At 33.2% G+C, this 25,574-nt stretch overlaps 1 protein-coding gene across 1 annotated transcript; it reads left to right on the top strand.

Moving 5' to 3' along the window:
* Positions 1-6,717: 6,717 nt before the first annotated feature.
* On the top strand, positions 6,718-7,547 carry LOC145053205 (uncharacterized). The gene has a single exon (XM_079001196.1). The coding sequence runs from the start codon at positions 6,781-6,783 to the stop codon at positions 7,366-7,368; it is 588 nt and encodes a 195-aa protein (XP_078857322.1). The 5' UTR covers positions 6,718-6,780; the 3' UTR covers positions 7,369-7,547.
* Positions 7,548-25,574: the final 18,027 nt, after the last annotated feature.

Genomic DNA, 25,574 nt, shown 5'->3' with positions numbered 1-25,574 from the left:
CCAGGATATTATCGTTTTATACATACATGAGTACTAAATACAAAAGCAATAATTTTAACTATTCAAAATCTTCTATCATTATATGACTAGACTGGATGCTTATTACCTGCAATTGTTAAACACTGAGAGGGATAAGCGGTGACGCTTAGGTAGTGTTTGTTTTTTGTCTGCAGATCTACGTGACCTATTCTGTCTGTGCCGCGCAATCCACGCGCAAACATTAGCCTTCACAAACTGTTTGTTTTTTTGATGACTGCAGACCTAAAAATGTATGTGCGCCCTCTTCTTGGCGCAGATGTGGACAAGAGTCTTCTAACATCTTCAGACATCTTCTAGCCTAAAAAACATGTGTGTGTGTGTGTGTGTATATATATATATATATATATATATATATATATATATATATATATTTATTTATTTATTTATTTATTTTTTTAAAGTTTTTTTTTTAATTTATATTTTTTCCAACTTTATTAATGATAAACAATTTGAAAAAAGAAATACATAACTTAAAAAAAAAACGTTCGACGATACAAACATGATATTTTTGACAAATTTATAAATAAAGATTTATTACAATAATAGTCGTTGAAGTTGTTTATATAAATATGAAAAAAATCATAATATATTCTTATATTTTTTTGCCAAATTTTGTAAAACATTATTTAATACAATATCGTTAATTTCTCGAGAAAATATTTATGGTATATTATTAATGGATTTAATTGAAAAAATCGAAGTTTATTTCCATCCATTTATGTATCAAATTTTTTGATCACTAATTATAATGTTTAGTTATAACTTTGCAACCAAAGTTGTTGGTTTTTATCAAATGCATACGTTAATTCATACCATTTTTATTTTTATTTATTATACAATAATACATAAAAGTTGATCTAGATTCGTTAATTATTTATAACAAAGTCACAAAAATATTAAAAAAATCACTTTGAAGTTTAAAAAAACCAGTTTATTTAGATTTCAGTTTATTTTAGTAGCTCGCAGATGTTAAAAAAAACAAACAATCTTCTTTTTTCAGACTGCAGATGTTTGGTCCACCTCTTCTACTGCAGAGGTCTATAGATGTGGTCCGCAGACTGCAGACATTTTGCCTCAGAAAAAACAAACAACACCTTAGTGCGTTCAATAACAGTTACAATATAACGTTATGCCATATATATCAATAAGAAAGAAGCATAGAGATACAAAGAACAACAAAAGCATACGTGTATCATATGTCAGGCTTTCCATATCAACAAATGATATGATTCAAAGATTCACAATCAATGAGATACAACGATTTCAATACTTGATATACATCAATAAAACTTCAACCCAAGTGGCACAGAAAAATACAAATTTTGAATTATCATTTTGCTAGAATATACATGCTTTCAGCCCTACATAGCCATATGCCAATACCAAAAGTGATACGAGTCATGCTCTACATGGTCAAAGGCACAAAACCAATACCAGAAGTGATACGAGACATGCTCTACATGGCCAAAGGCATAAATCCGATACCAGAATAATACAAGACATGCTCTACATGGTCAAAGGCTCAAAGCCAATACCAGAAGTGATAAGATAAATGCTCTACATGATCAACAATATAAAATTCAAGATAACACAGGAAAGCACATTGAACTTATAACACATAACATACAATTGTCCTTATATTGAACTCACCGTGAAATAACCGGAGATTAAAGTATTAATTTGGGCAGCGCTTCGATAATAAATATGACTTTTTGTGACAAAACCGGGGTTTTAGTTGAAAATCAGACCTTTCACGGGCAGAGTTTCAACTAGAAATATGATTTTCCCAGGAACTTCGGAGCGTCGGGACTTGCTTCGAGTGTCGGTGATGATATCGGGACTTCCAGGGGGGGTTAAAAGTGGGATAAAGAAGAAGTAGAGAGTGAGAGGAAGTAGAGTTTGTAAACAAAATATGGCAGCCTTCGGTTTCTACTTAGAGTGGGCTGAAATCTCGCATTACGCGGGGCGTAAATTTTTGGTACGTTGGGCGTACTAGTACGCAGGGCATAGGAGCTACGTGTCCTTTGTTCGACTTCTGAGCTTTGGACGTGTCATTTATCTACGATATGTGGCATCTGAGTGAAGAGAGGGGTGACGTTGCCAATCCGAGGTCCTGCCATGCGAACGCTGGGCATACCTCCTCTGACTAGTCTCGATATTTGTGCCATAAACTTCAAAAATTCGTATCTTTCGTATACGAGCTCCGTTTTCGACGTTCTTTATATCCACACGTAGGTGAGTTGATAATCTACAAATTTCGTTTAGAATCCATCGGATAATTTTGACTTCATTTTTAAAGTTATATTTTTAATAGGCCGGAACATGAAAAGTCCGTTAAAAATTCATAACTTCTTCATCTGACGTCCGTTTTCATCTGTCTTTTTACCGTTGTACTAATATTAACGAGACCTTCAATTCTAGTTTAGGTTGTGTCGGCTAAAAATCACTCGATCTTAATTTCGAGTTTTTAGCTGTCTACTGCTATACCGAATCTTAGAAAAATCATAACTTCTTCATACGAAGTCAGATTTTGACGTTCTTTTTATGAAATTTCTCGGTTTAACGAATACTACAAATTTCATTTAGATCATATAGGCTAAAAAGTAGTTTATCGAAAACTCACTTTTTACGTCATACGACGTCGTGCCGGTTCTGTCGCGAAACATCAATAAGTCATAACTTCTTCGTTATAACTCAGATTTCAATGATGATTTCGCCTAAATGTTTCTAACGAGATTCTTTACAATGGTCAATAATATAATTTTATTTATTTCCGAGTTAATTTTACATTTTCGTAAATTTCAATAGCTGACATTTGATCAGAATCGCATAAGACTTCCGATACTTTCTGAATGATTCTAAACATAATTTTTACTTCAATTCTAGTAAAAACTATCTGTTAGAACTCAACGTTCAAATCACATGATATTTCATAATATTATTCATTTTTGAAAGTTACAAAACACGATAATTGAATGTGTATGTTACAGGTACCTCCTCCTTTTGAGGATTTCGTCCCCGAAATCATAACGAAACGGGGATATTTCGTTCTTATCTCATTCTTATTTTTCCAAGTATAGTTTGGGCCTCGATGGTGTTTCCATTTGACAAGCACCAATTCCACTTCTTTATTACGTAATTCAGTCGTTCTTTCTTTTACAATCTCTTTAGGATATTCTACATATCTTAACTTATTATCCAATTTCACTTTGGATAACGGGACCGTTTCATCATATATGCTTAAACATTTGTGCAGATAACTCACATGAAACACATCATGAATATCTGCTTAAATGCATCGATTTTTGGGTTTTTTTTTCTAAAAAAACGCCACGGGTTGAAGCCCATTATCTCTTGCAAGTTTGTATTTAAAATTGATTGACTATTGTTGTATGTGAAATGATTCGTACACAATTATTTTTCTCCATATAAAATAATTTATACTTTATAGGGTTGTATAATACAACATTTTAAATACAAATTGTTGTGTAGTTATGGAGAGAACTATTGTGTACAAATCACTTTCTTTGTTATATTCATGGCCTAACCTATCTTCCATATATTGTACTATTTATATTTAAGAAACGAGAATCAATATTATATTATAAAAAATACTATTTATTGCAGAAAGAAAATTAATAATCATCGAACTTCCAACAAGGATCTCTTGTTATATTTGAAACTTGCGTTTTGATCTCTTGAATATTTTTTAACGAAGGGAAAGGTTGAAAATGAAATTGAATGAAACAGAAAAAAAAATTAATTGTGTTCTTCGATTTGTAGGAAATGTAATTGATGAATGGATGGATTTGAGTTTTTTTTTTTTCTTCTAGCCCGCTAATGCTATCTAAAATACATTTAATGGACATCTCTGTGGTTCGTACCATCCCGGTGGTTGGTGGTGGATAGTGGTTGGTAGTCTGTGGTGGAGATGACAAATTTTCTCTCTCTTAACTCTCAACAATTCTTTCTATATTTTAAGTAACTAAAAATGTATATTTTGTTAAATAAAAAAATAAGGATATAATGATGTAGAGTGATTAGTATATCAATTTTTAAAGATTTTTTGTGCTTATGATATAAAATAATGTGATGCCCATCATGATAAATATTTGTAATAAGTATTTTTAAAAAGGTTTTCTATAAGTATCATCTTCTTTTTCAATTCTATCCCTATGTCTTTTATTGTTTTTTTTGTTTGTTTTTTTTTCCTATTTTGTTTTTGAGTTGTTATTATTATTATTATTATTATTGATATTATTATTATTATTATTATTATATTTTATTATTATTATTATTGTTATTATTATTGTTGTTGTTGTTGTTGTTGTTATAATTTTCGTATAAAATTTTAACATTCGGACGACATTATAAATTCGAACAGCTATATAAAATTGGTTTTTAAAAAATTTTAAATTTTAATATTCGTATTATTATTCTTATTATTATTATAAATTTCGAACAATATTTTATAAATCAGACATTATAAATTCGAACGACTATATAAAATCGGAACCAAAGCAAAGTTTGTCCTTATTAATTACGGATATTAATTGGTACAATATTACAATTGTGTGGTGCGTTATGCGGATTGAAAACATTTAGTCGAGCACTATACAATGTTTCCGATTTTATATAGCCGTTCGAATTTATAATGTCCGGTTTATAAAATATTGTTCGAAATTTATAATAATAATAACAGTAATAGTATTTATATTAAAATATAAAAAATATTTAAAAACCGATTTTATATAGTCTTTCGAATTTATAATGTCTTCTGAATGTTAAAATTTTATGCGAAATTTATAATAATAATAATAATAATAATAATAATAATAATAATTATAATAATAATAATATAAATTTAAAAAGAATTAATAATACCAAAAACAAAATAGGAAAAAAAACAAAAGAAAAAAAGAAAAAAAATGATGTCAAATTAAATGTCAAAAAGTTGATGTGATTTATTTTTTGGGGGTAAATATGATTAAGGGGAATATTTATAGCACAACCCTTATTGTTAAAATTAGAGGGATGGATTTGATCCTTTTTTACTCATTCCCCAACCATCTTTTAATTAAACAAAATCTTTGTAAAAACAAATATTTGTAAAACACATTTGATGTTTTCTTAACTTTCTTTAGCGCTGACAATTTTCGACACGACACGAAATAAATGAGTTTGAGTTGAGTTTTTCAACCCGCCAATCCGTTAACCCGTCAACCCACCAACCCGTTTATTAAACGGGTCATATATGAGTTTCTCAAAAAATTAACAGGTTGACCGTCAACCCGTTTATATTTTTAATAAAAAAATTATTTTATTTATAAATGAATTTATGTATCAAGTATTAATATTTAATAAGTATTATATAATATATACTATTCATTCATAGACCATTTAACTCTTTTGACATTTTGACTCGTGGTGAATGACCTAATGTCGTAAGTCGTAACATGTAAGGATAAGTCTGTAACCATTTTGCCCATTTGCGCTAAATAATAATCTAAAAATCAAGTCGCATATGAGTGTATCTCCATCTTCCAGACTTTCAATCTTCCGGTCTCCCATAGTCCCACTCTCCCCTCTGGTACTTTGTGATCGAAATCAGGTATCGAAATCAAATCGTGCATCGAAATCACAAACGATGTTGACGCGTGAAGGTTGAAGCATTGAAGCCCTGAACGTGAGTCGCCAATACAATCTTCTCGTATGTTTCTTAAGTTGTTATTTTGGTGTAGTTTTCCGATTACAAGATGCAGTTCCTTAGTTTCTTACAGATTTGGTTTTTAATCTGAAGGTGAAGTGTGTATGAGTGATTATAATAGGATTGTGAGAAGTGAGATTGTCGATGACCTGGTAGGCGGTAGGCTGATAACACAAACACATGACTAAGAAAACTTAAATTTTGAACAGGAAATTGATGTGTAACGTTGGTTTTTAATCAAAAAGTGATAACAACCCAGAAATTTTGAACATGAAATTTTGTATCAGTGTATCTTTTATATCAATGTTACTGTATGTTTGCATCAACCATCAATAATTTATTCATGTTTAATTATCAATTTTATTTATGAAATCTAACCCACGAACCCAAATCTGATCCATGAACCCGCCAACATATGAACCTGTATAAATAAATGGGTTGGTGGGTTATATATGAGTTTATGTTTTAAACCCGTCAACCCATGACATGTATATTTAAATGAGTCGTGTTAGGGTTGACATATTTTGATCCACCAACCCACCAACCCGCAACACGGCAACCCGAACACGATATGATTGTCAGGCCTAACTTTCTTTCATTCCACCATACTACTCTGCTCCATTTCTATACCTTCGCCTTCTATCCTTAATAAAAGAAACAGATAAACATATTTTTCTTGATAGTTTTTACCCTTCAACTCCTAAAATGAACTCCAAAACAAGATGTTAGATTAGTTGGGGAAAGTATAAACATATAACGAGGTACGAACAAGTCAACAATTATGCATTTAGATGGTTGTTTCCAAGAACCCCTCTTGGGTGTAAATGAACTTCCCGCTCTAACATCCCAAAGTCTACTCCACTTCCGACATCGAACCCCACGTGGCACGACCTCCCCTTAGTAGGAAAAGTCCATAATTTGACCAACGACCAAATATCCAACTCATTATATTCTTTTCAAATCATCGAAATCATATCCACAATTTCAATCCTTTTTTATACTCCCTCTCTCTTTCTTCGCTTTCCTTTGATGATATGAGCGGAACCATGTCAAGTTCCAACAATCAATGGCTTCAATTCTACGAAAACAACCAACCCACAACAGTACAAAGCTGGTCCGGTGACGCCGCCACTGATGCGACGGTGGTCACCAACACCACCACCACCACCAGCAACAACAACACCGGTGTCTCTAATCAGCTCAGCAAGGTAACACGACCTACAAATAGTCGAAGACGATCAAGAGCTTCAAGAAGAACTCCGACCACCTTACTCAACACCGACGCCACCAACTTTCGTGCCATGGTCCAACGCTTCACTGGTGGCGGCAACACCGGCGGCGATGTAACTTCCACTCCATATCTATCAAACGAGTCATCCGTTACTTCTTCTCATCAGTTGTTGAACACTTACAACAATAATACATATAGTTTCACTGATGGGATTCGATCAAGTAGCCCCGGGGTTGCGCTGCGTCCTAATGATGGCTATAACGTGCAGTTCCGGCAACCACAAAGCCAAGAGTATTTCACGATGACGGTGGAGGATGGTGGAAGTACCACAGCTAACGATGGTGGTGATGAACATATGGGGTTTAGACAGAGTGGATCTTATAATTGGTAAGGAGAGAAGAATCATATGTTATGATCAAAGTATAATTACAAGAATAAAAATTATAGAGTTCTCGATCTTTGCACTAGTTCCTTTTTCGACTTTAGTCGAATAAAGTTACGTGGTTTAAATCTATCTTAATGTATACTCAAATTATTTGAAACTTTTCTTCAGTTCTAGTTGCTAACTTAGCTTATGGATCAACCATTGTAAATATATATCGTTATATTATTTCTCATTTGCTTCTAGTTTGGATAGAAGTTAATATAATTATACATCATAATGTTAAACTTTGTCATTTGTTTACTAACAGTAGTCATTATATTTTTATAGTGGATTTCTGTTGATGAAAAAATTGGTTGAACACTATAAATTAGGCAAGTATCTTCGAAAATATGTATTTAAATAATTTTTACCTTCATGCTTACGTACGTTTTTCTTTAAAGGCGACTAAAGGCTTTAAAGAATAATTTAATCATAAACCAATGGCATGCAAAATGTTTTTTCCCTTCAGAATGATTGTTAATTTTGCTAATATATGTAACTCCGAGAATATAAAAGACAAGATAACATTGCAAATTTTCTTCTTATTTTACTCAAATTTGCAAATCTATTTCATGTTTTGCAATTGTCTCAATATCGTCCTTGACTTTAATTGCACTTTTTGTTGCATATATGATCTCCTTAAGTTTTGTAGTTTTGTTTGTTAAGGACCTTATCTGCAACGAAATTCAAATTCATGGACGACTTTGTGACAATATGAAATTTTGGACTGGACTTTTAATTTCTGATATAGTCATAGGGGCCATTTTGTAATTTACTCTAATTATGATATATAAATCTTCACAACAAACGTAAAAAAGGAGTATCTCTTTTTTTTTTTTTTTTTTTTTTTTTTTAATATTTGATTTTATTTATATTAAAAATCTTTCGAATATTTTGTCGGTATGTGTTTAGATTTGGTCGGTTTTTACTAATTATATTTTCATAGCTTTTTTATGCTTTTCTCATCAATCAAGTAACAAAAGTTTTTTGTCGGAAACGAGCGGTCATTCGAAGGCACGTTCACATTAGACCGAGGAAAAAGATATTTCATAAGTAATACAAATATAAACACGAGATAGTTTATTTTAATTAATAACTTATATAAATAATAAACTTTATTCCGATTACACATAATTATTTATATTTTTTATATACATATTATAGCTAAAAACTTGTTTATCATAAAATATCGTTATTATCTTATAGTATTATAGAATTTTCAGATATGTATCAAAAAGTTGAATGACTAAATTCGTACATGGAATAAATTTTGTACTTTTTTTTTGTCAGAGTTTTAAAAATAGTTAGGATTTTTGTCGACTTATCAAACTTTTTTCTTTTATAAATCGACCCAAAATTAGTTTTTTTTTTTTTTTTTTTTTTATATATATTTTTTTTTTTATTTTTTTAACTTTCTATAAAAAAGATTATAACTTTTTTTTTTTCAACTTTTTAAATCTTTTCGTAGAAAATTTTTTATACTTTTTTTTTTTTATCTTTATTAATATTTTATATGGTTTTTATACTGTTTTCTACAATATTTTTAGAACCATTTTTAAAACAAATTAGAACATTTTTAAAATTCTCTTACAACCTATACAAATCATTGATGGAATATGAAATAAATCGAATCCATAGAACCAACCAACACACAAAATAGATTGAAGCCTATTAAATCAACTTTGTTACGAATATAGAAAAAAAATACATAAAACAAACCAACACTCACATATATTATCAATGTTCTCTTTTTCTAAGTTTCAAATGTGTTCTCTTTCTATATTGCAACAAAGTTAGTTTTATGAGTTTAAAATCTATTTTTGTATTGGTTGTTCTTTAGAATCTGATTAATTCCCATATTTAATCTATTTTTTGGTGTTATTCGTAAAGAAATTTTAAAAACATTGTTGAAGATGTTGCGAAAAGATTAAAAATATTATAAAACACGTTATAAAAAGTGTAAAAGATGTTATAAAGTAAAATTTAAAACTTTGTGAAAAACAATATGAAAAAGGGTTCTAAAAAGCGTTGTAAAAATGCTAGAAAGAAACATCGTAGAAAGTTAGAAAATGTAGTTAAACAAGTTGTAAAAAATATAAGATAAAATAAAAAAACATTTAAATTAATAATTAAAAAGTTGAACAGACAGTTAAAAATATATATAGAAAAAAAAAGACTTTATAACAAAGGCTCTAAAAATTATTTTAGAAAACACTTTAAAAGAAATTTAAAAAATATGTATAAAGTGTAAATGGAAAAAGAAAAAAAAAAGTTGAAAAAAAAGATTAAAAGAGTTGTAAATAAATTGCAGATTTCTATAAAAGTTTCAAAAGGTAAAAAGGTTTTTTATACTAATTTGTCACGAAAAACTAATTTCATTGCGATTTTATAAAAATGAGCTTTGAATTTTAAAACCAAAATTATAACAAAAGTTAAAACTCTGGTCAATAAGGCTTCGGACTCGGCAATTACCACGGCTAGCTCGCCGAACCTCGGGCCGAGCCGTCGGCATGCCAGGCTTGGCTCAGCAACTCGGTACAAATGTACCGACGAGAGAGGGTGTCTGGGTTTGAAAAGATTTGAACGTTGGAAGGGTCTTTGTGACCGTTTTTTTTTTAAATCAGAAAACCCCTCTTTTGCCGTATATAAATATCATTATATATATATATATATATTCTATTTTATCACACTTCATCATCTTAATTTTCTCGCCCAAACAATACAATTTTTTTCAAAAAAATTGCTTCTTCTTCCAATTCAATAGCTCAAAAAATACCAAAAGAAACACCCAAAACTCAAATATCTCACATTCTTCACCAAATTTCGTTCAAAATCAAAGTGATCGACCTATTTATTCTTCACCAAATTTACATTTTGGTGGTGTTTACTAGCCATTTCTAGCCCAAAACCAACCTCAATACCAAAATCAAGCACAATACCAAAATCAAGCACAATTTTAAAGACAACTTCAATTTCAAAACCAACCACAAATGAACTTCTCATCCCAAATGGAACATGACTTCAATCTATTTGATGATATTCCCGACTCCCCAATGAATATCCAAACTCAGTGGGAATCCGAAGTCGTCCCCGAAATGGAATCGGAGCCGGAAGAGAATCAACCACACCCAAAAAGGAGTTAGCTCGTGCGTGAGTAGATGTTTTTGAAGATCTGGTGGTCGGAAACAACCAAGAATGTCCAACTTTTTTCAGAAAATTACATGGCGTTTTCTCACGAGATGAATCTTGGAGATTACTGGAAAAAGACCAAATTTATTCGAAATAGAGAAATGTCAACAAAGTGGCGAAGGAGTTTAACGCGATGTTTTCGAATGTGAAACGACAATGGCGAAGTGGTGCAAACGACGAAACTATTTTGAAAAAAGCTCTTGAAGTGTACCGAAAAAAAATGGCCAATTTCAAATTTCTACATGTTTGGAATATTTTGACATTGTCAAAAAAAAATGGCAAAACGTCGACGATTCTGAAACTTTTGCGGGTGGGTCTTCTAAAAGAACCATAATATCTAAAATGAAGAGGAGCCTTTTGAGGTTCCAAGATTCACTCGTCCCATGGGAAGAGACCGAGCGAAGCGAAAGGGAAAAGCGGCGTCAACTAGTTTCAGTGACATCGAGCAACTAACAACGAAAATAGACAATTTGAAGTCGTTCTTGGAGCAATACTTGGCACTTTCTCTTGGGTAATATAGTACGTAGTGTTGGCCAAAGGAATAGTATTGTACATAATCATTATGCTAGGCCATTTCTCTAGGGTAACATAGTACCTAGTGCTGGCCAAAGGAATAATATTATACATAATCATTATGCTAGGCTATTTCTCTAGGGTAACATAGTACTTAGTGTTGGCCAAATGAATAACATTAAATCTAATCGTTACTCTATAAAACATTCAAAAGGATAATAATTGTATATGGCATCTGTCACTAACCTCGATTCAAACGCATAATAGTAGTATATTATGTTATCACTACGCTCGATTCAAATGGATACCAATATATTATGTCGTCGCTACACTCGATCCAAATGAATAATAGTATTATATTATTTCATCGCTACACTCGATACCAAACGGATAATAGTATTATATTATCTCATCACTTAACTCTAATAATGGCTATATCGCCACTCTGCCAGTATGGCTTTGCTAAATATATCTATTTAAATATTGAAACTCTAGTTACTTCATAAGTATACGGTTATATACGTGAATGTTTGATTGTATCCAACTAATCTACATTAAGTTCACTATCGGTTAGTCTACTCTTAAAAGCACAAATTTCCTTAAGTATACTCCTAAGATATGGATACACTAATGGTATATAGGTTGAATGAGAATGACGGGAACCCTAGTACCTATGAATAGTATAATACTATTTTCAAATCAAGGAATCAAAATACTTTTACAACTTAACAAAGTTATGCATAAAGAGTATTTCAAAGTATAAAAACCTATGAACTCACCAACATTATGTTGACGTTTTCAAACAACATGTATTCCTAGGAAACCAAGAGATGGAATATCACACTCCTTAAAGTAGAATTCGATCGATAGACCTACTGGAAGTCTGTTATCGTTTATTGTTATGCCTAACTGTCAAAAGCACCTTTTGTATTAAAAATTATAGTATATCAGAAACACGTTCTGATGTAATATTTTTTTATCCATAATGGAAGTGATATTTATGTTATATATTGTGTACTATTCAATGTATGTTCAATATATGTGATCCAACGTCCTAACGTCGCACAGCCCAGTGTTTCTGCCGCCAACCGGGGTGGGTGTGACTGATTGATATATTGGCTATAGCGAACTGGTACTTTCTTAGGACATTACGAGTATATCTTAGGGATTATACTCCGATTAGGTTTATCCTCAAACCTACAATATAAAAGTATTATTATTAATTACACTACTTATATACTACTTATGTGAGAGGTGTGAAGAACGAACTAGTCGCTTTGGGTTACTGAATTTCAAAACGGCAATATGCTAAAATGGCCCTGCCCTCCGACTTTTCTTACATGGTTGATCCTTACTTGATAGTCTTGAAGTACAAAACAAGAATTAATAAAACACACAAAAAAACTTCAGATTTAGAGTTATATATATATATATATATATATATATATATATATATATATATATATATATATATATATATATATACTCAGTCCCCCGATGAGAAAAACATGTATCATACAACGAAATCTATAGAAACCCAAACTCAAGAGTTTATGTCAAATACGATATTTGAGTTTAGCATAATGTATGGGCCGAATCATAAATAGGCATAGACTGCACACCTATGTTTAATTATGGTTGGACCGATATACAACTAAGCTTGGGAATTGTAGTTGATAGACTAAACGTTTGAGGATTCCATCAAACTTCGAAACCCTATGATTCATAATAGTGCTTTTGGTAAGAATAGCACATAGGATTCACAAGATCACCACACGAGTATGGCAGATCTTGGAAATAGGGTAACAAAACCATTTATAGAGAAAGATCAAAATTTTCCACCCTATATTTAAACCAAGGATACCCATTTTCTTGAGGTTCCCATACCCCTATTTTCTATGACCCCCTACAAAGAACTACACTAAGTATAGAAATCCTCGGAAACAACTATAAAGAGTCGGCTGAGTCGTCATAAGAACCCTCTAAGGAGCCTACAGAGTCCTCCAGGGGGAAGCGGATCCTGCTAAAAAAGAGACAAATCCCACTAAATAAGGAGTTGATTTCTCGCATTATGAGAATAAGAAGGCCATAAATCGCCATAGGCTCCACTACCCATCCCTCCCCTCGAGGCATCATCTAATCCCACCATACCTATCCTAGTTACTCGCATCACGCGTCATGTGAAACAGATTTGCACCATCAATGATGAGTTTGGAATCATCAAAGGAAGAATCATGGTCATCTAACATAATCCAAAGGTTATTGGAGGAAAATCCATCACCACAAAGGTTAGTGCATGTGCAATAAGAATAAGAACTTAATCCGCTTAACAGTGGCTCTCTAACCTAATATGGTAGACTTACCCAAAAAAGTTGTGCCCTAAGATCTACAGATTACAAGTATCGAAATGTTCCTGGAAATTCTTGCTCCTAGTGGACCATTTGTATCTATATGCATCAGGATCCCGATTCATGGATCTCTTGGTTCGAGAAAAAAATGAAGTAGCCAGTGAAGTTTGCCCTCATAAACCTCAGAAAGACAGCCCCACATAGATTGAATTTATTGAATGGAGATAGCAAAATACTCATAATTTCATCTATAATGAGAAGTATGTTTATGCAAGAAAACAATATCATCGCTATCCCTCTAGAAATAGTCTTTTTAGTACATTAAAGCTTTCCAATCCTAACATAGAAACTTTTTTGTGATATTTTTTTACACTAACTCATGAGCTTAGTCATTACTACCTACATCTGTAAAAAGGCATCATCAACTAACACTCTCTTTTTCGCAAACAATAATAGGATCCAAACATGGCTCAGATAAGAGTCACCAGAAGAAACCCCAAGGCACAACCAAACTGTAACACCCTTAATCCAGCAGACCAAGAAAGGAAAGGAAAACCCTAAGTCAAGGAGTCAACTCGTCGAGTCCAAGGAAGAACTAGACGAGTAGGAGCGAGTTCCGTGTCGTGGATTAAGTGGCTGACTCGGCGAGTAGGGGGACTGACTCGGCGAGTCTAGTCTGGGTTGGGAAACCCTAATTTCGGGACTTGGTGTCCTATTTAAGTATCTCATTCTCATTTCCTCAGCCTCTTGGATGCTCTCTCAAGACCAGAACGAAACCCTAGTGCCTTCCATGAGTTTGTAAGCCATTGTGAGCATTTTTTAGTGTTGTGAAGCTTGAAGAAGAAGGTGAAGCCTTGGGGATATAAAAAGAGATTAGTAGATCCAGAAACCTCTTGCATTCTCCTCCATTTTCTGGTAAGAAAGCATCCACCTTGATCATTATGCATGTAGATCTCTTCTTTGTCACTTTTAGGGGTTTTTGGTCCAAGAACCCTAGCATGAGAGGAATGGACGTCCCAAGGGCTTGTGTTTTCAGATCTAGCACCACTAAGGGCTGTTATGGCATAAAGGTGAAAGCTTTATGCCATAGGAATCCCCATGCAAGCATATGAAGTGTTCTTTTGGCCTTTTAGCTCAAAAGGCCATGAATGGAGGAAAAGGCAGTAGCCTTGCATGGTTATGAGATGGTTGGGTCCAGATCTATGTTCCGGATGCTTTGAGATCCTCAAAAATCGTCTGAATAGTTTGGGACATAGAGGGACTCGGCGAGTCAGACCGTTTTCCTGCCCCAAAACCCTTCCGTTAAAGGATATGAGTTGAGTTGGTCAGGGACTCCGCTAGTCTGGGTCCATAGTGGACATGAAGATCATCATACTCGATGAGTTCAAGGAGGAACTCAGCGCATCTAAGGCAATGTCCTTAATTTATGAAGGTGGACTCGACGAGTTCAAAGAGGAGCTCGACGAGTCAGATGAAGGAGGGTCCCGATGTGTTGAAGGTGCAGTCGACGAGTTCACGGAGAACTCGACAAGTAGGATCGTGTAAGGGTCGAAGTCTTGTAAAGAGTCGAATAGTGCTTAGTCTATTTTCGTATGTAATGTATTTACTAAGTCAATTTCATACGAAGCATAATTGTATAAGACTTAGTCTTTTTTGTACTCTCTTGTTCCCTATATATAGGGACTAAGCTTTAGTTTAGACTAAAAAGTTTTTCATAAAAACTTTCAGAGTGTAGTTTTGTATTGGAGCTTACAGAGAGTAATAAACTACAACGACTTATTTACTTTTTGTGTTCATCAATTCAATCTTACTTGTTGCTAATCGATTCCTTGTGTACAATTCTTCTACAATTGGTATCAGAGCATGAATCAAACTACAATGATCTTATTTTTGTTTTGAATCATCTGATTTTGAGTCATTTCTTTTGTCTCAAAAGTTTCCGCGCTTTTGGTTCTGAAAATCACGTCTAATCTACAGATTTGATTAGATTATGCATTCAAAGTGTACAATCGAGTGCTCGATTATAAGTCTCTGATCAATTCGTTTGATCAAATCTCAAATTAATCAAGTTTTGGTTGATTTCTGAATTTTTTTCTCTTCTGTGTGTTCATCAATGGCGACCTTCAACATGAACACAATGACTTCGTATTCTTATTTACTCGGATCATCAACCAAAATTCCAATTGTGATTCCAGAATACTACGATCAGTGGGCTGATCGTATGGAAGACTACTTGAATGGTCTGGATGAAGAGTTGTGGAATTGCATCAAAGGAACAGTTCTACCTCCACAAAATGTTCAAAATATTGGTTCATCTGGAACTACTTCTGTTGTTGAAAAACAACAAACAAGATTGGAGAAACACGAAAAGCGTTGTATCAGGGAATTGAGAGGTGCTTTGCCACCTGTTGTTTATAACTACATTCATGGTTGTAAAACAGCTAAGGATATCTGGAATACTCTGAAAGAAAAGTATCAGGGAAGTGAGAAGACTAAGATCAATTTTGTCAAGCAATGTTTGGTTGAATTGAAAGAATTCAAACAGAAGGAAACTGAAACAATTGAAGTTTACTATAATCGTCTGAATGAGTTGATCTATAGATGTAATCGTTATGGATTCAAAAGGTCTCTAATGGAATATAATCTTACTTTTGTTATGGGACTCAGGAAGGAATGGCAGAGTGTTAGTATGATGATCAAAAATCAATAGAGCTTTGATATTTCTTCATTAAATGATGTTTACAATCAACTGAAGACACACGAAAGTGAAGTATCTGAGATAATGGAAGAAGCGAAACAGAGTTTAGGAGGACTACTAGCTCTAGTTTCGAAAGTGTCTGAAGTGGAATTTCCTGAAAAAGAAAATTCGGATGAACAAGGTTTTCTTATAAATTCGGACGATGAAGCTATTGCTTTTTATTCTAATAATCATGTTAAGACGTTCTTCAAAAATCCATTCAATTCGAAGATCAAGTCAACTGAGAAGAAAGGAAGTTTTGTGAATAAAACTGCAAGTGATGAGAAGAAGGATGCAAAGCTTGTTGAGGGAAAGATTGAGAAGAAGTTGAAGGGAGATGCTGGAGTAGACTGTCACTACTGTAATGGTGCTAATCATCTAGCCAATGATTGCATGTTGAGGAAGAAAGATGAGAAGAAGAATAAGGTAAAAGATGAAGCTTATTATGCTGAAAGATTAGAAGAAGTTCGTGCGAAGGCGAAAAACTTGTCATTGGTTGCCATGGGAAAACAAGATGATGATGGAACTTATCAGGCCTGGTCATCTGGATCAGATGATGAGGAGATGAGAAATCCAACACATGAAGCAATGTTTGCAAAAATGGAGGAGGAATCTGATGAAGAAGCGTACGAGGTGAAAGGTAGATGCTTCGTATCAAAGGCTGTAAACAAATCTCCAATGCCAACAAAGGTACGTAACATTCTTGAATCCTTTAATATTCCAGTAAATGTTTATAATTCTGAATTGGTATCTTTTGATGAAACTGTTACTTATTTTGATTCAATTGTGGTGTCTGCTATCAATGAGGCTAAGAAGCTTTCTATGCAGTTGTTAGAGACAAAGAAGAAGGTAGATTTGAAAAACACAAAAGTAGATTGTTTAGAACTTCAGATTACGAACATTATGGTTGATAGGGATAATTTGTCAAGTGAAATAAAATTGTTGTTAACACAAAGAAACATTTACTGTAATTCAGCTAAGCGATTGTATGGGAAATTAACAGAGTTACATCATTCTTGTGAGATTAGTAGAGAACAACATAAGAAGTTATTGCCTTTATTAGCTTATGAAAGAGCTAAGGTAGATAATATTTCGTATGATTGTGAGAAAGAAATATCTGAATTTGACAAAGTTCCTAATGATAGATATAGATATGGAATAGTCAAAGTAGATGAATGTCTTGATTCTACTGAATTAGTTAAAATTGTAAATGATACTTTTGACTAAGTCTGAACAAATTCACATTTTGAAAAAGACTGAAACCTCAACATCGGATGCCAAATCTAATTTTGCTGATATTGAAGATAATTCTGACAATAATAGTGAAATTAGTGATCTTGAGGATTGATTGTTCTCAGTTGTCTATTATTAATATTGCATCTTCATATAAAGGGAAAGAAAAAGTTAATGATTTGTTGGTTAAGAATGATACTACTCAACCCTCAACTTCGAAAGTTTGTGATTTGGACTTTGTGGAAATCAGAGACAATCAAACAGATGATAGTGATGATGAAAAAGATGAGAAACTTTCGAAGGAAAAGGTATTTTTGAAGGATGAAGAAATTCCTCGAATTGTAGTTGACCAGGTGTATGGTGATACACAAAAGTATGAAAAAGTGTTGAAAGAACAAGGTCCTCATTACCTTGAAACAAATACAGTGGTGTATCCAATTTTCAAGTGTACGGATGATGTCGTGTTTCCAAACCAAGTATTCGTAACAACTGGAAATGTTAAAAATGTCAAACCAGAATTCAAGAAATTGGTGGAACAAGATAATTTGAAAACATCAGATGAAGGGTTCTTCGCAAATCAAAGCACCGTTGAAAACAACCTAACAAAGAATTCATATGTTTTTCAAAGACAAAAATCTCAGAGAAAATGGATTGAAAAATCAAAACTTGAGAAAGATGGCAACAAACCAATTTTTGAGGAAACACAAAGTGGAGTCAAATTAAATTCAAAAGAATTCAAAGAAAAAATAGAACGATTTTCGAAGGAAAAGAATGTTTCAAAAAGACAAGCAAGAAAGAAAATATTTTGGCAAACAATAGAGTCTCGAAAAAATTCAACTGATTTGTCAAAACCACTTAAGTCTGTGAATTCAGAAAATTATTCAGACAAAAAGAAAAATGTTACTCATCTAAGCAAAAATGTGTCTGAATTAACATCACCAAAATATATTTTCAAAGTGAAAAATTCATCTTTTTCAAAAGGAGAACAAGTTTATCGTCGAAAAACTCATTCTAAGTTTGAAGTAAAATCAACACCAAAGTTTTCACAAGTTTCAAAACCTAACATTTCAAGGAAAATTTCAGATAATTCAATGAATTCTAATTCACCAAAGTTTTTTTCTCAACGTCAACATTATAAATCAACAATTGATACTTCCTATGCTGAATCATTTGTATCAAAACCAAAAATTGATTTTGTTCCTCAAAAGCCAAATTCTCCTAATCATACGAAGAAACAAACATTGAAAGTTTCGCATGAAAAAAGGATAACTTCACGAAAGAATATTGATCACTGGCTCGAAGGAAGAGGAAAAATTGATCATTCAAGTAAATACTCGAAAGATCAAATCACTGAAGCTTATGAGAAGTATGTAAATACTTCTTCAAATGGCAGTTTGTCATCAAAGGATTCGAATATCTTAGTACAAGCACGGAAACCTGTCACAAAAGCAAAGACCGAACAATCACAAACTCAGAATGCGAAAGGTGGTGTCAGTATACATATGAAACAAACAAAACCTTATATTTCAATCCTTACAAATGAAGATGTAGACATTATTAATACTCTCAAAACTAAAGTTTGTAATTTAGTCAAAAGTTATTCTTTTCAATCTTTGTTGAAATCTAATTACCAAGGACCCAAAAAACCTTGGGTACCTAAATTCTTTCAATGATTGTAGGTACTTTGTGACGACCAATATGATACGGAGTGGTATATTGATAGAGGTTTCTCACGTCACATGACTGAAAGGAAGGAGAATTTAAGAGATTTTCGAAGCATTGAAAATGCTGGAGTGGTGAAGTTTGGAAATAATAAAAAATCTCAAGTGAAAGGATATGGCAAAGTTACGAATGGACAATTCACAGTAAATCTAGTTGCATATGTAGAAGGTCTTCAACATAAGTTGATTAGTGTTTCCTAGTTAGTTGTGGGCACTGGAAATCAAGTTGTGTTTAAATAAGAAGGAAGCATTATATCAAAAGTAGAGACAAATCAAACACTGCTAAAATCGAAACGATATGGCGATATGTTCACCTTGGATATTAAACCAATCGTGGGCAAACCATCAGTTTGTCTACTTTCGAAAGCATCAAGTGATGTCAGTTGGTTGTGGCGTAGACGTTTATCTCATTTAAACTTTCAAAATCTAAACAAGTTGGTTACAGAAGATTTAGTTCGTGGACTTCCTGTGTTAAAATTTGACAATAATACTCTTTGTGCAGCTTGCGAACAAGGCAAACAACATCGCAAAGGACATCCTATCGTGATAGACTCAAAAATTGTTGAACCATTGGAACTTCTTCATATTGACCTTTGTGGACCTTCAACTGTTGAAATAATTAACAAGAAACGATATATTTTGGTTATAGTTGATGATTTTTCACATTCACATGGGTATTTTTTCTCAGGTTAGAATCTGAAGTAGTTCAAATAATGATTGATTTTATTAAAAAGATAGAGATGAGTCTGAAAGCGAATGTCCGTAGAATAAAGAGTGATAATGGGACTGAGTTTAAGAACAAGATGTTGGATTCGTTTTTAACTGAAAAACGAATTTCGCATAATTTCTCATCACCATATACACCACAACAAAATGGTGTTGTCAAACGAAGAAACAGATCATTGTGCGAGGCAGCAAGAACAATGTTGACATATGCGAATCATCCTTAGTATCTTTGGGCCGAAGCTGTGTCAACAACATGTTTCACTCAGAATCGTTCTTTTATTCATAAAAGCTTTAATATCACTCCTTACGAAATAATAAATAAACGGAAACCTAATGTCAAATTTTTCCATGTTTTTGGTTGCAGATGTTTCATCCTGAATCTTAAAGACAATCTTTCAAAGTTTGCACCTAAAGCTGATGAAGGCATATTTTTAGGATATTCGCATTCATCAGTTGCATATCGGGTGTTGACCAAAAGAAACTCGCAAAGTTGAAGAAACTTTTAATCTTACCTTTGATGATTACTTTGTTAAATAAATAGCTAGAAAGTTTGAACAAAAACCAATTCTTGTTGAATCAAACAATCAGTCTGAGATTGATAATGCATATGATTTTGATTATGATCTCATTTTTGGTGTTCCAGATAGGGTAATTGATGCTGAAGTTCATGCTGTTGATAATCAAACACCGGAATAATCAAAACATACTGATGAATCAACAATAACTTCTGATACTACTTACAATGGCGAAAGTATGCCAGATGTTCGTATGGAAGGGGAGCATACGTCTATTCCTCTAAATGTTGAGGGGGAGCATCCTTTCGATGGGGAGAAGAGTATTATGAATCATGAAATTGAGAGGGAACATCAAAATGGTAATTTTGTTGAGGGGGAGCGTGACAATACTGATGAAATTAATATTGTTCAAGATGATGAATTTCATGAATTTGATGATAATGTTTCTGTGGCAGGTACTGAAAATGAAGAAATGTACGAAGATGCACCATTGGAATTTGATCCTGCATATCCACTACTTGAAAAATGGACAAAGAATCATCCAAAAGAGCAAGTTATAGGAAATCCACAAGATAGAGTTTTAACAAGAGCTCAAACTCATGCGAAAAATGAGGTATTAAATACGAATCAGGAATTTTGCATGTTTAATGTTTTTATTTCAAAAATAGAGCCAAAAACAGTTAAGGTTGCTATGGAACACTCAGATTGAGTTGTTGCTATGCAATCTGAACTTGCTGAATTCAAAAGAAACAAGGTTTGGAGACTTGTTCCAAAACCAATTGATGTTTCGATTGTCGGATAAAATGGGTTTTTAAAAATAAAACCGACAAAGAGGGTAATATTATTCAAAATAAAGCTATGCTTGTAGTCAAAGGTTATTCGCAACAAGAAGGTATCGACTTTAAAGAAACCTTTGCCCCTATCGCAAGACTCGATGCTGTTCGAATATTTTTAGCCTATGCTGCACATAAAGACTTTGATGTTTATCAAATGGATGTCAAATGTGCATTCTTGAATGGAGAGCTCGAAGAAACTGTGTATGTTGAACAACCACTAGGTTTTGTTAATGAAGAATATCCTAATCATGTGTACATTTTAGATAAAGCTGTGTATGGGTTAAAACAAGCACCAAGAGCATGGTATGCAACTCTTACCAATTTCTTAAAACAATCAAAGTTTAAATAAGGATCAGTTGATCCCACATTATTTCGTAAGAAAGTTGGTGATCATCTCATGCTTGTTCAAATTTATGTTGATGATATCATTTTTGGATCTACTAACCCAGTTTTGTCTAATGAATTTGAGAATTTGATGAAGAGTAAATTCGAAATGAGCATGATGGGTAAAATCAATAATTTTCTTGGGTTAAATATACGACAAAGCAGAGAATGAATTTTCATCAATCCAGAAAAATATACAAAGAATTTGCTTGAAAAGTTTGGTATGACTAACAACACGAAACTACGGGTGCCAATGGCTGTAGGAACGAAGTTAACACCTTCGTTGGAATCACCTGCTGTTGAGCTTACTTTGTTTCGAAGCATGATTGGTTCTCTACTTTATTTAACTGCTAGTAGACCTGATATCATGTTTTCTGTATGCAATTGTGCAAGGTATCAAGCAAATCCAAGAGAACCACATTTAACAGCTGTGAAAAATATTTTTCGTTATCTCAAAGGAACAGTTTCGTTGGGATTATGGTATCTTTCGAAATCTGGATTTTTCATTCAAGCCTTTTTAGATTCATACCTTGGTGGATGTACTCTCGACAGAAAAAGTACAAGTGGAGGATATCAATTACTGGATGGAAAGTTGGTAAGTTGGCAGTCAAAGAAACAAACTTGTGTAGCAATTTCTACTATTGAAGTTGAATACATTTCTGCTGCTGCTTGTACTTCTCAAATCATTTGGATTCAAAGCCAATTGCGTGATTATGCAATTAATATGAAACATATTCCTTTGTATTGTGATTCACAAAGTGCTATTCATATTTGTCATAATCCAGCACAACATTCGAAAACGAAACATATTGCTCTTCGTTATCATTTTATAAAAGATCATGTGGAAGATGGTAATATTGAAGTTCATTTTGTGAAAACTACAAATCAACTTGCTGATATTTTCACTAAACCACTTGATGAAAAATCTTTTGTGAGAATTTTAGCTGGTTTGGGAATGTTAGATGCGAATTCTGTTACAGTATCAAATACTCAAGATTAACGAAATGTTGATGGTGAAAAAGGTATCGATTCAGAGGCTTGTTGATTGAATCATTCAGAAGTTACTATGCGTTAAGAGGCTTCGACACGCTTCGTTTTCGTATCTGGTTACTAAAAAGTTTGGCGTGTTTTGTATTATATTTTTTTTGCTTTGTGTTTGTTCATAGAAAAAAACTGAAAAATCAAAAATATTTTTCTTATTTTCAAAAACTCAAAAATACCAAAAAGATTTTCATTTGTTGCATATTTCTTTTTTCTCTTTCTCTTTCGGAAAAATTCAAAATCACAAAAATATTTTTTTTTTATTGTTTTAGGTATTCAAGAACATTTTCAAGACAATTCTTCAAAGGATCATGCTTGTGTTTCTATGGGAAGGTAATTTTCTTCAAAACTTTATACTAGTTAGGATGTCCCTAGAAGCATACTGATGCATGTCGACTCAAGCCTCAACCGACTCTATGTGTGTTACGAAAGCCTTAATGAAATATTTCATACGAAAGTTTCTTCCAAATTAGGCTTACATTCGCATTAGTCCACTGAGCTACCTTACTCTTCTCAAATTGAGTTAAGAGTTATCTGTTTGGTCCATATATAACAGAGGTACATTCGAATCTTAACCAATCTTTTTCATCACCAAATTCTTAACACATTTCACACACAAAGACACGTGTTCAAGAGGTCATTGATCAAACCAATCGTGACTTAAACATGTCAAAAATCTGTGTTTATGATCTTAAATCATGAGACCGTGATGCAAGTGAAACCCAAATATCCGAACTTAAGAAGGAATTGACGGGGAACTATGTTCCAGATACTTACGAAACAATTGTTTCTGTACCTAATTAAGTTTTGTATACTTCAAATCACATTCTTTTGTATGAGTGGTTTTAATCAAATGTTCGACACCTACGACATTTGTTACCCAATAAAATCCAGATAAATAATTTTCTTGAATGTGATTTCAGTGTGAGTATCAATTATTTTTCCTAGTCACTTTCACAAATATGTCAAAGCAACTTGTCACTGACTACATTGGTCAAACAAGTAATTTCGTATACAATTACTCACCTTATGTTTAGGATGATATGTAACGAAATTCATAAGCCACCCATTGAAACTTTGCAAAAGAAGCCCTTTGATACTTCTCTAAAAGTATTCGATTGTAATTCACGGGAAAATGCAAAAGCAGTTAGTTATCTCTCTTGATAATTAACGAAACAACGTTTGCCTGGGGTTTAACTGCTTTCGTGCCATCATTTTTGACATCACAGATCCAATTTTTGTTATTTGTTTCTTATCCTTTTCTTTTGAATCACTGCACTCACGAAATCCTTGAGGCTCTAAGTAATACCAACTTAGGCTGATGATTTCACAAGACTGGCAAATGATTTCGTTTCGAATCCCAAAAACGAATGAGCCCAACTCAAATACGAAACATTTGATCTTATCCACAAGTACTAACGAACAGTTTCAAAGTAACCGTTTGGTAACTTGGCCCTAGTTTCAAGGGACTTTATCTGACATAGCTACAATAACGGCTACTGGTGCGCGTTTCAAGGGTTGACGTGATCTTCTTCTTAATGGAAAACGGTTCAAATTATTTTTGGTTACTTATAAAAGGAAAATATACTTTCCTTTCGAAATCACGCGTTCAAGAATTCAAAGAAGATCCAAAAGCCCTAATTTTTCCAGAAAGCTTTCAATCAACCTGCAAATGGCTGCTGTTCAGAATTCTACTACTGAAGAAATTGCATCAGAACCTCTGATGAACATTCAAAGCAACAACTATCAGGTTGAATCAAATGTCTCGCTGTATCCAGATGATCTCAAGATGCTGATAGTTGTATTGAAAAGATCTGTTCTAGCCACAACAATGTTCAAATCCTTTTCCGTACCACTCACTTGGTTGTCTATGGCGGCATCCACTGCTTCATTCAACAAAAGGAACTGATATTCTCACTTTCAATTTTGTGAATAAAAAACGAATTCGTCTTACCAAAAAGATGTTCTCATAGTTCTTGGAGTTACCCAACTAACCACCCTTTTTCAAACCATCTAACCCTCAGATGATGCATATGTTCAGTGAGATGGGTCATCTGCCACCACTTGAAAAGATAAGTGACTTCAAAAAGTCTGGACTTCCCTGTATATGGAATTTCTTATTTGGGATTTTTCTGTGGTGCTTAACAGGAAGAAAAGTCGGTCTTAACAAGGAAAGACAGGAAGTTTATGCTATGGTCATGGGTTTGTATTACGACTTGAGTGTGGATTATGCCACTCAGTTGTGGAACGAATTTATGAAAAGTTTGACAAGCACAGGTGTAGCTAAGGGAATTTCTTGTGCTAGATATTGGATTCTGATTTTGGAGAAGGTGTATAAGAAAGAAGGGATTCAAGTTTCTCAGGGAGAAGAAATTGCTGAATTTATGAAGTATCAATTTCCAAAGAATGTTAAAGACGATGAGCAAATTTTTACATGTGTGGCATGAATTCCAGATGCCATGCTAAAGAAGGTGAATTCAACGCATAAGATTCTTGTTAAGTATTTGCAAACCGTAAACCCTAATGTTGAAACTGGGGTGTTACTTGAAATCGAAGCTAGTTCTGCCAAGTCATCAAAGAAAAAGAAGTCTGATGGGGATCACGAGAAAACTGCAAAGTTGAAATCCTCACGAAAGAATATTAAGGGTAATGATCAGCCTTCGAAAGAGTTTGTTCCATCAAAATCTGGAATTCTTATACGAATTCACAGGAAATCATCTAAACAAAATTCGTCTGATGATTCTCCCATGGTTCGTAAGACTCAGCTTAGCAGCAAAGGAGTAGTAGTTCATGAAATCCCTGCTCCTGTTTCACCGTTATCCAAGAAAAGGCGTGCTCATGATGTTGCGAAGCACATCACAGAAAAAGGTACAAATGAAAGATTATCATCAACGAGGATTCTTCTGACAATAAAGTTGTGCCTGGTACTC

The sequence above is a fragment of the Lactuca serriola genome, chromosome 5 (genome assembly GCF_051521515.1).
Source record: "Lactuca serriola cultivar US96UC23 chromosome 5, Lser_US96UC23_V15, whole genome shotgun sequence".
In the NCBI taxonomy this organism is placed as follows: Eukaryota; Viridiplantae; Streptophyta; class Magnoliopsida; order Asterales; family Asteraceae; genus Lactuca; species Lactuca serriola.
This window is presented reverse-complemented; position numbering and strand designations above follow the sequence as displayed.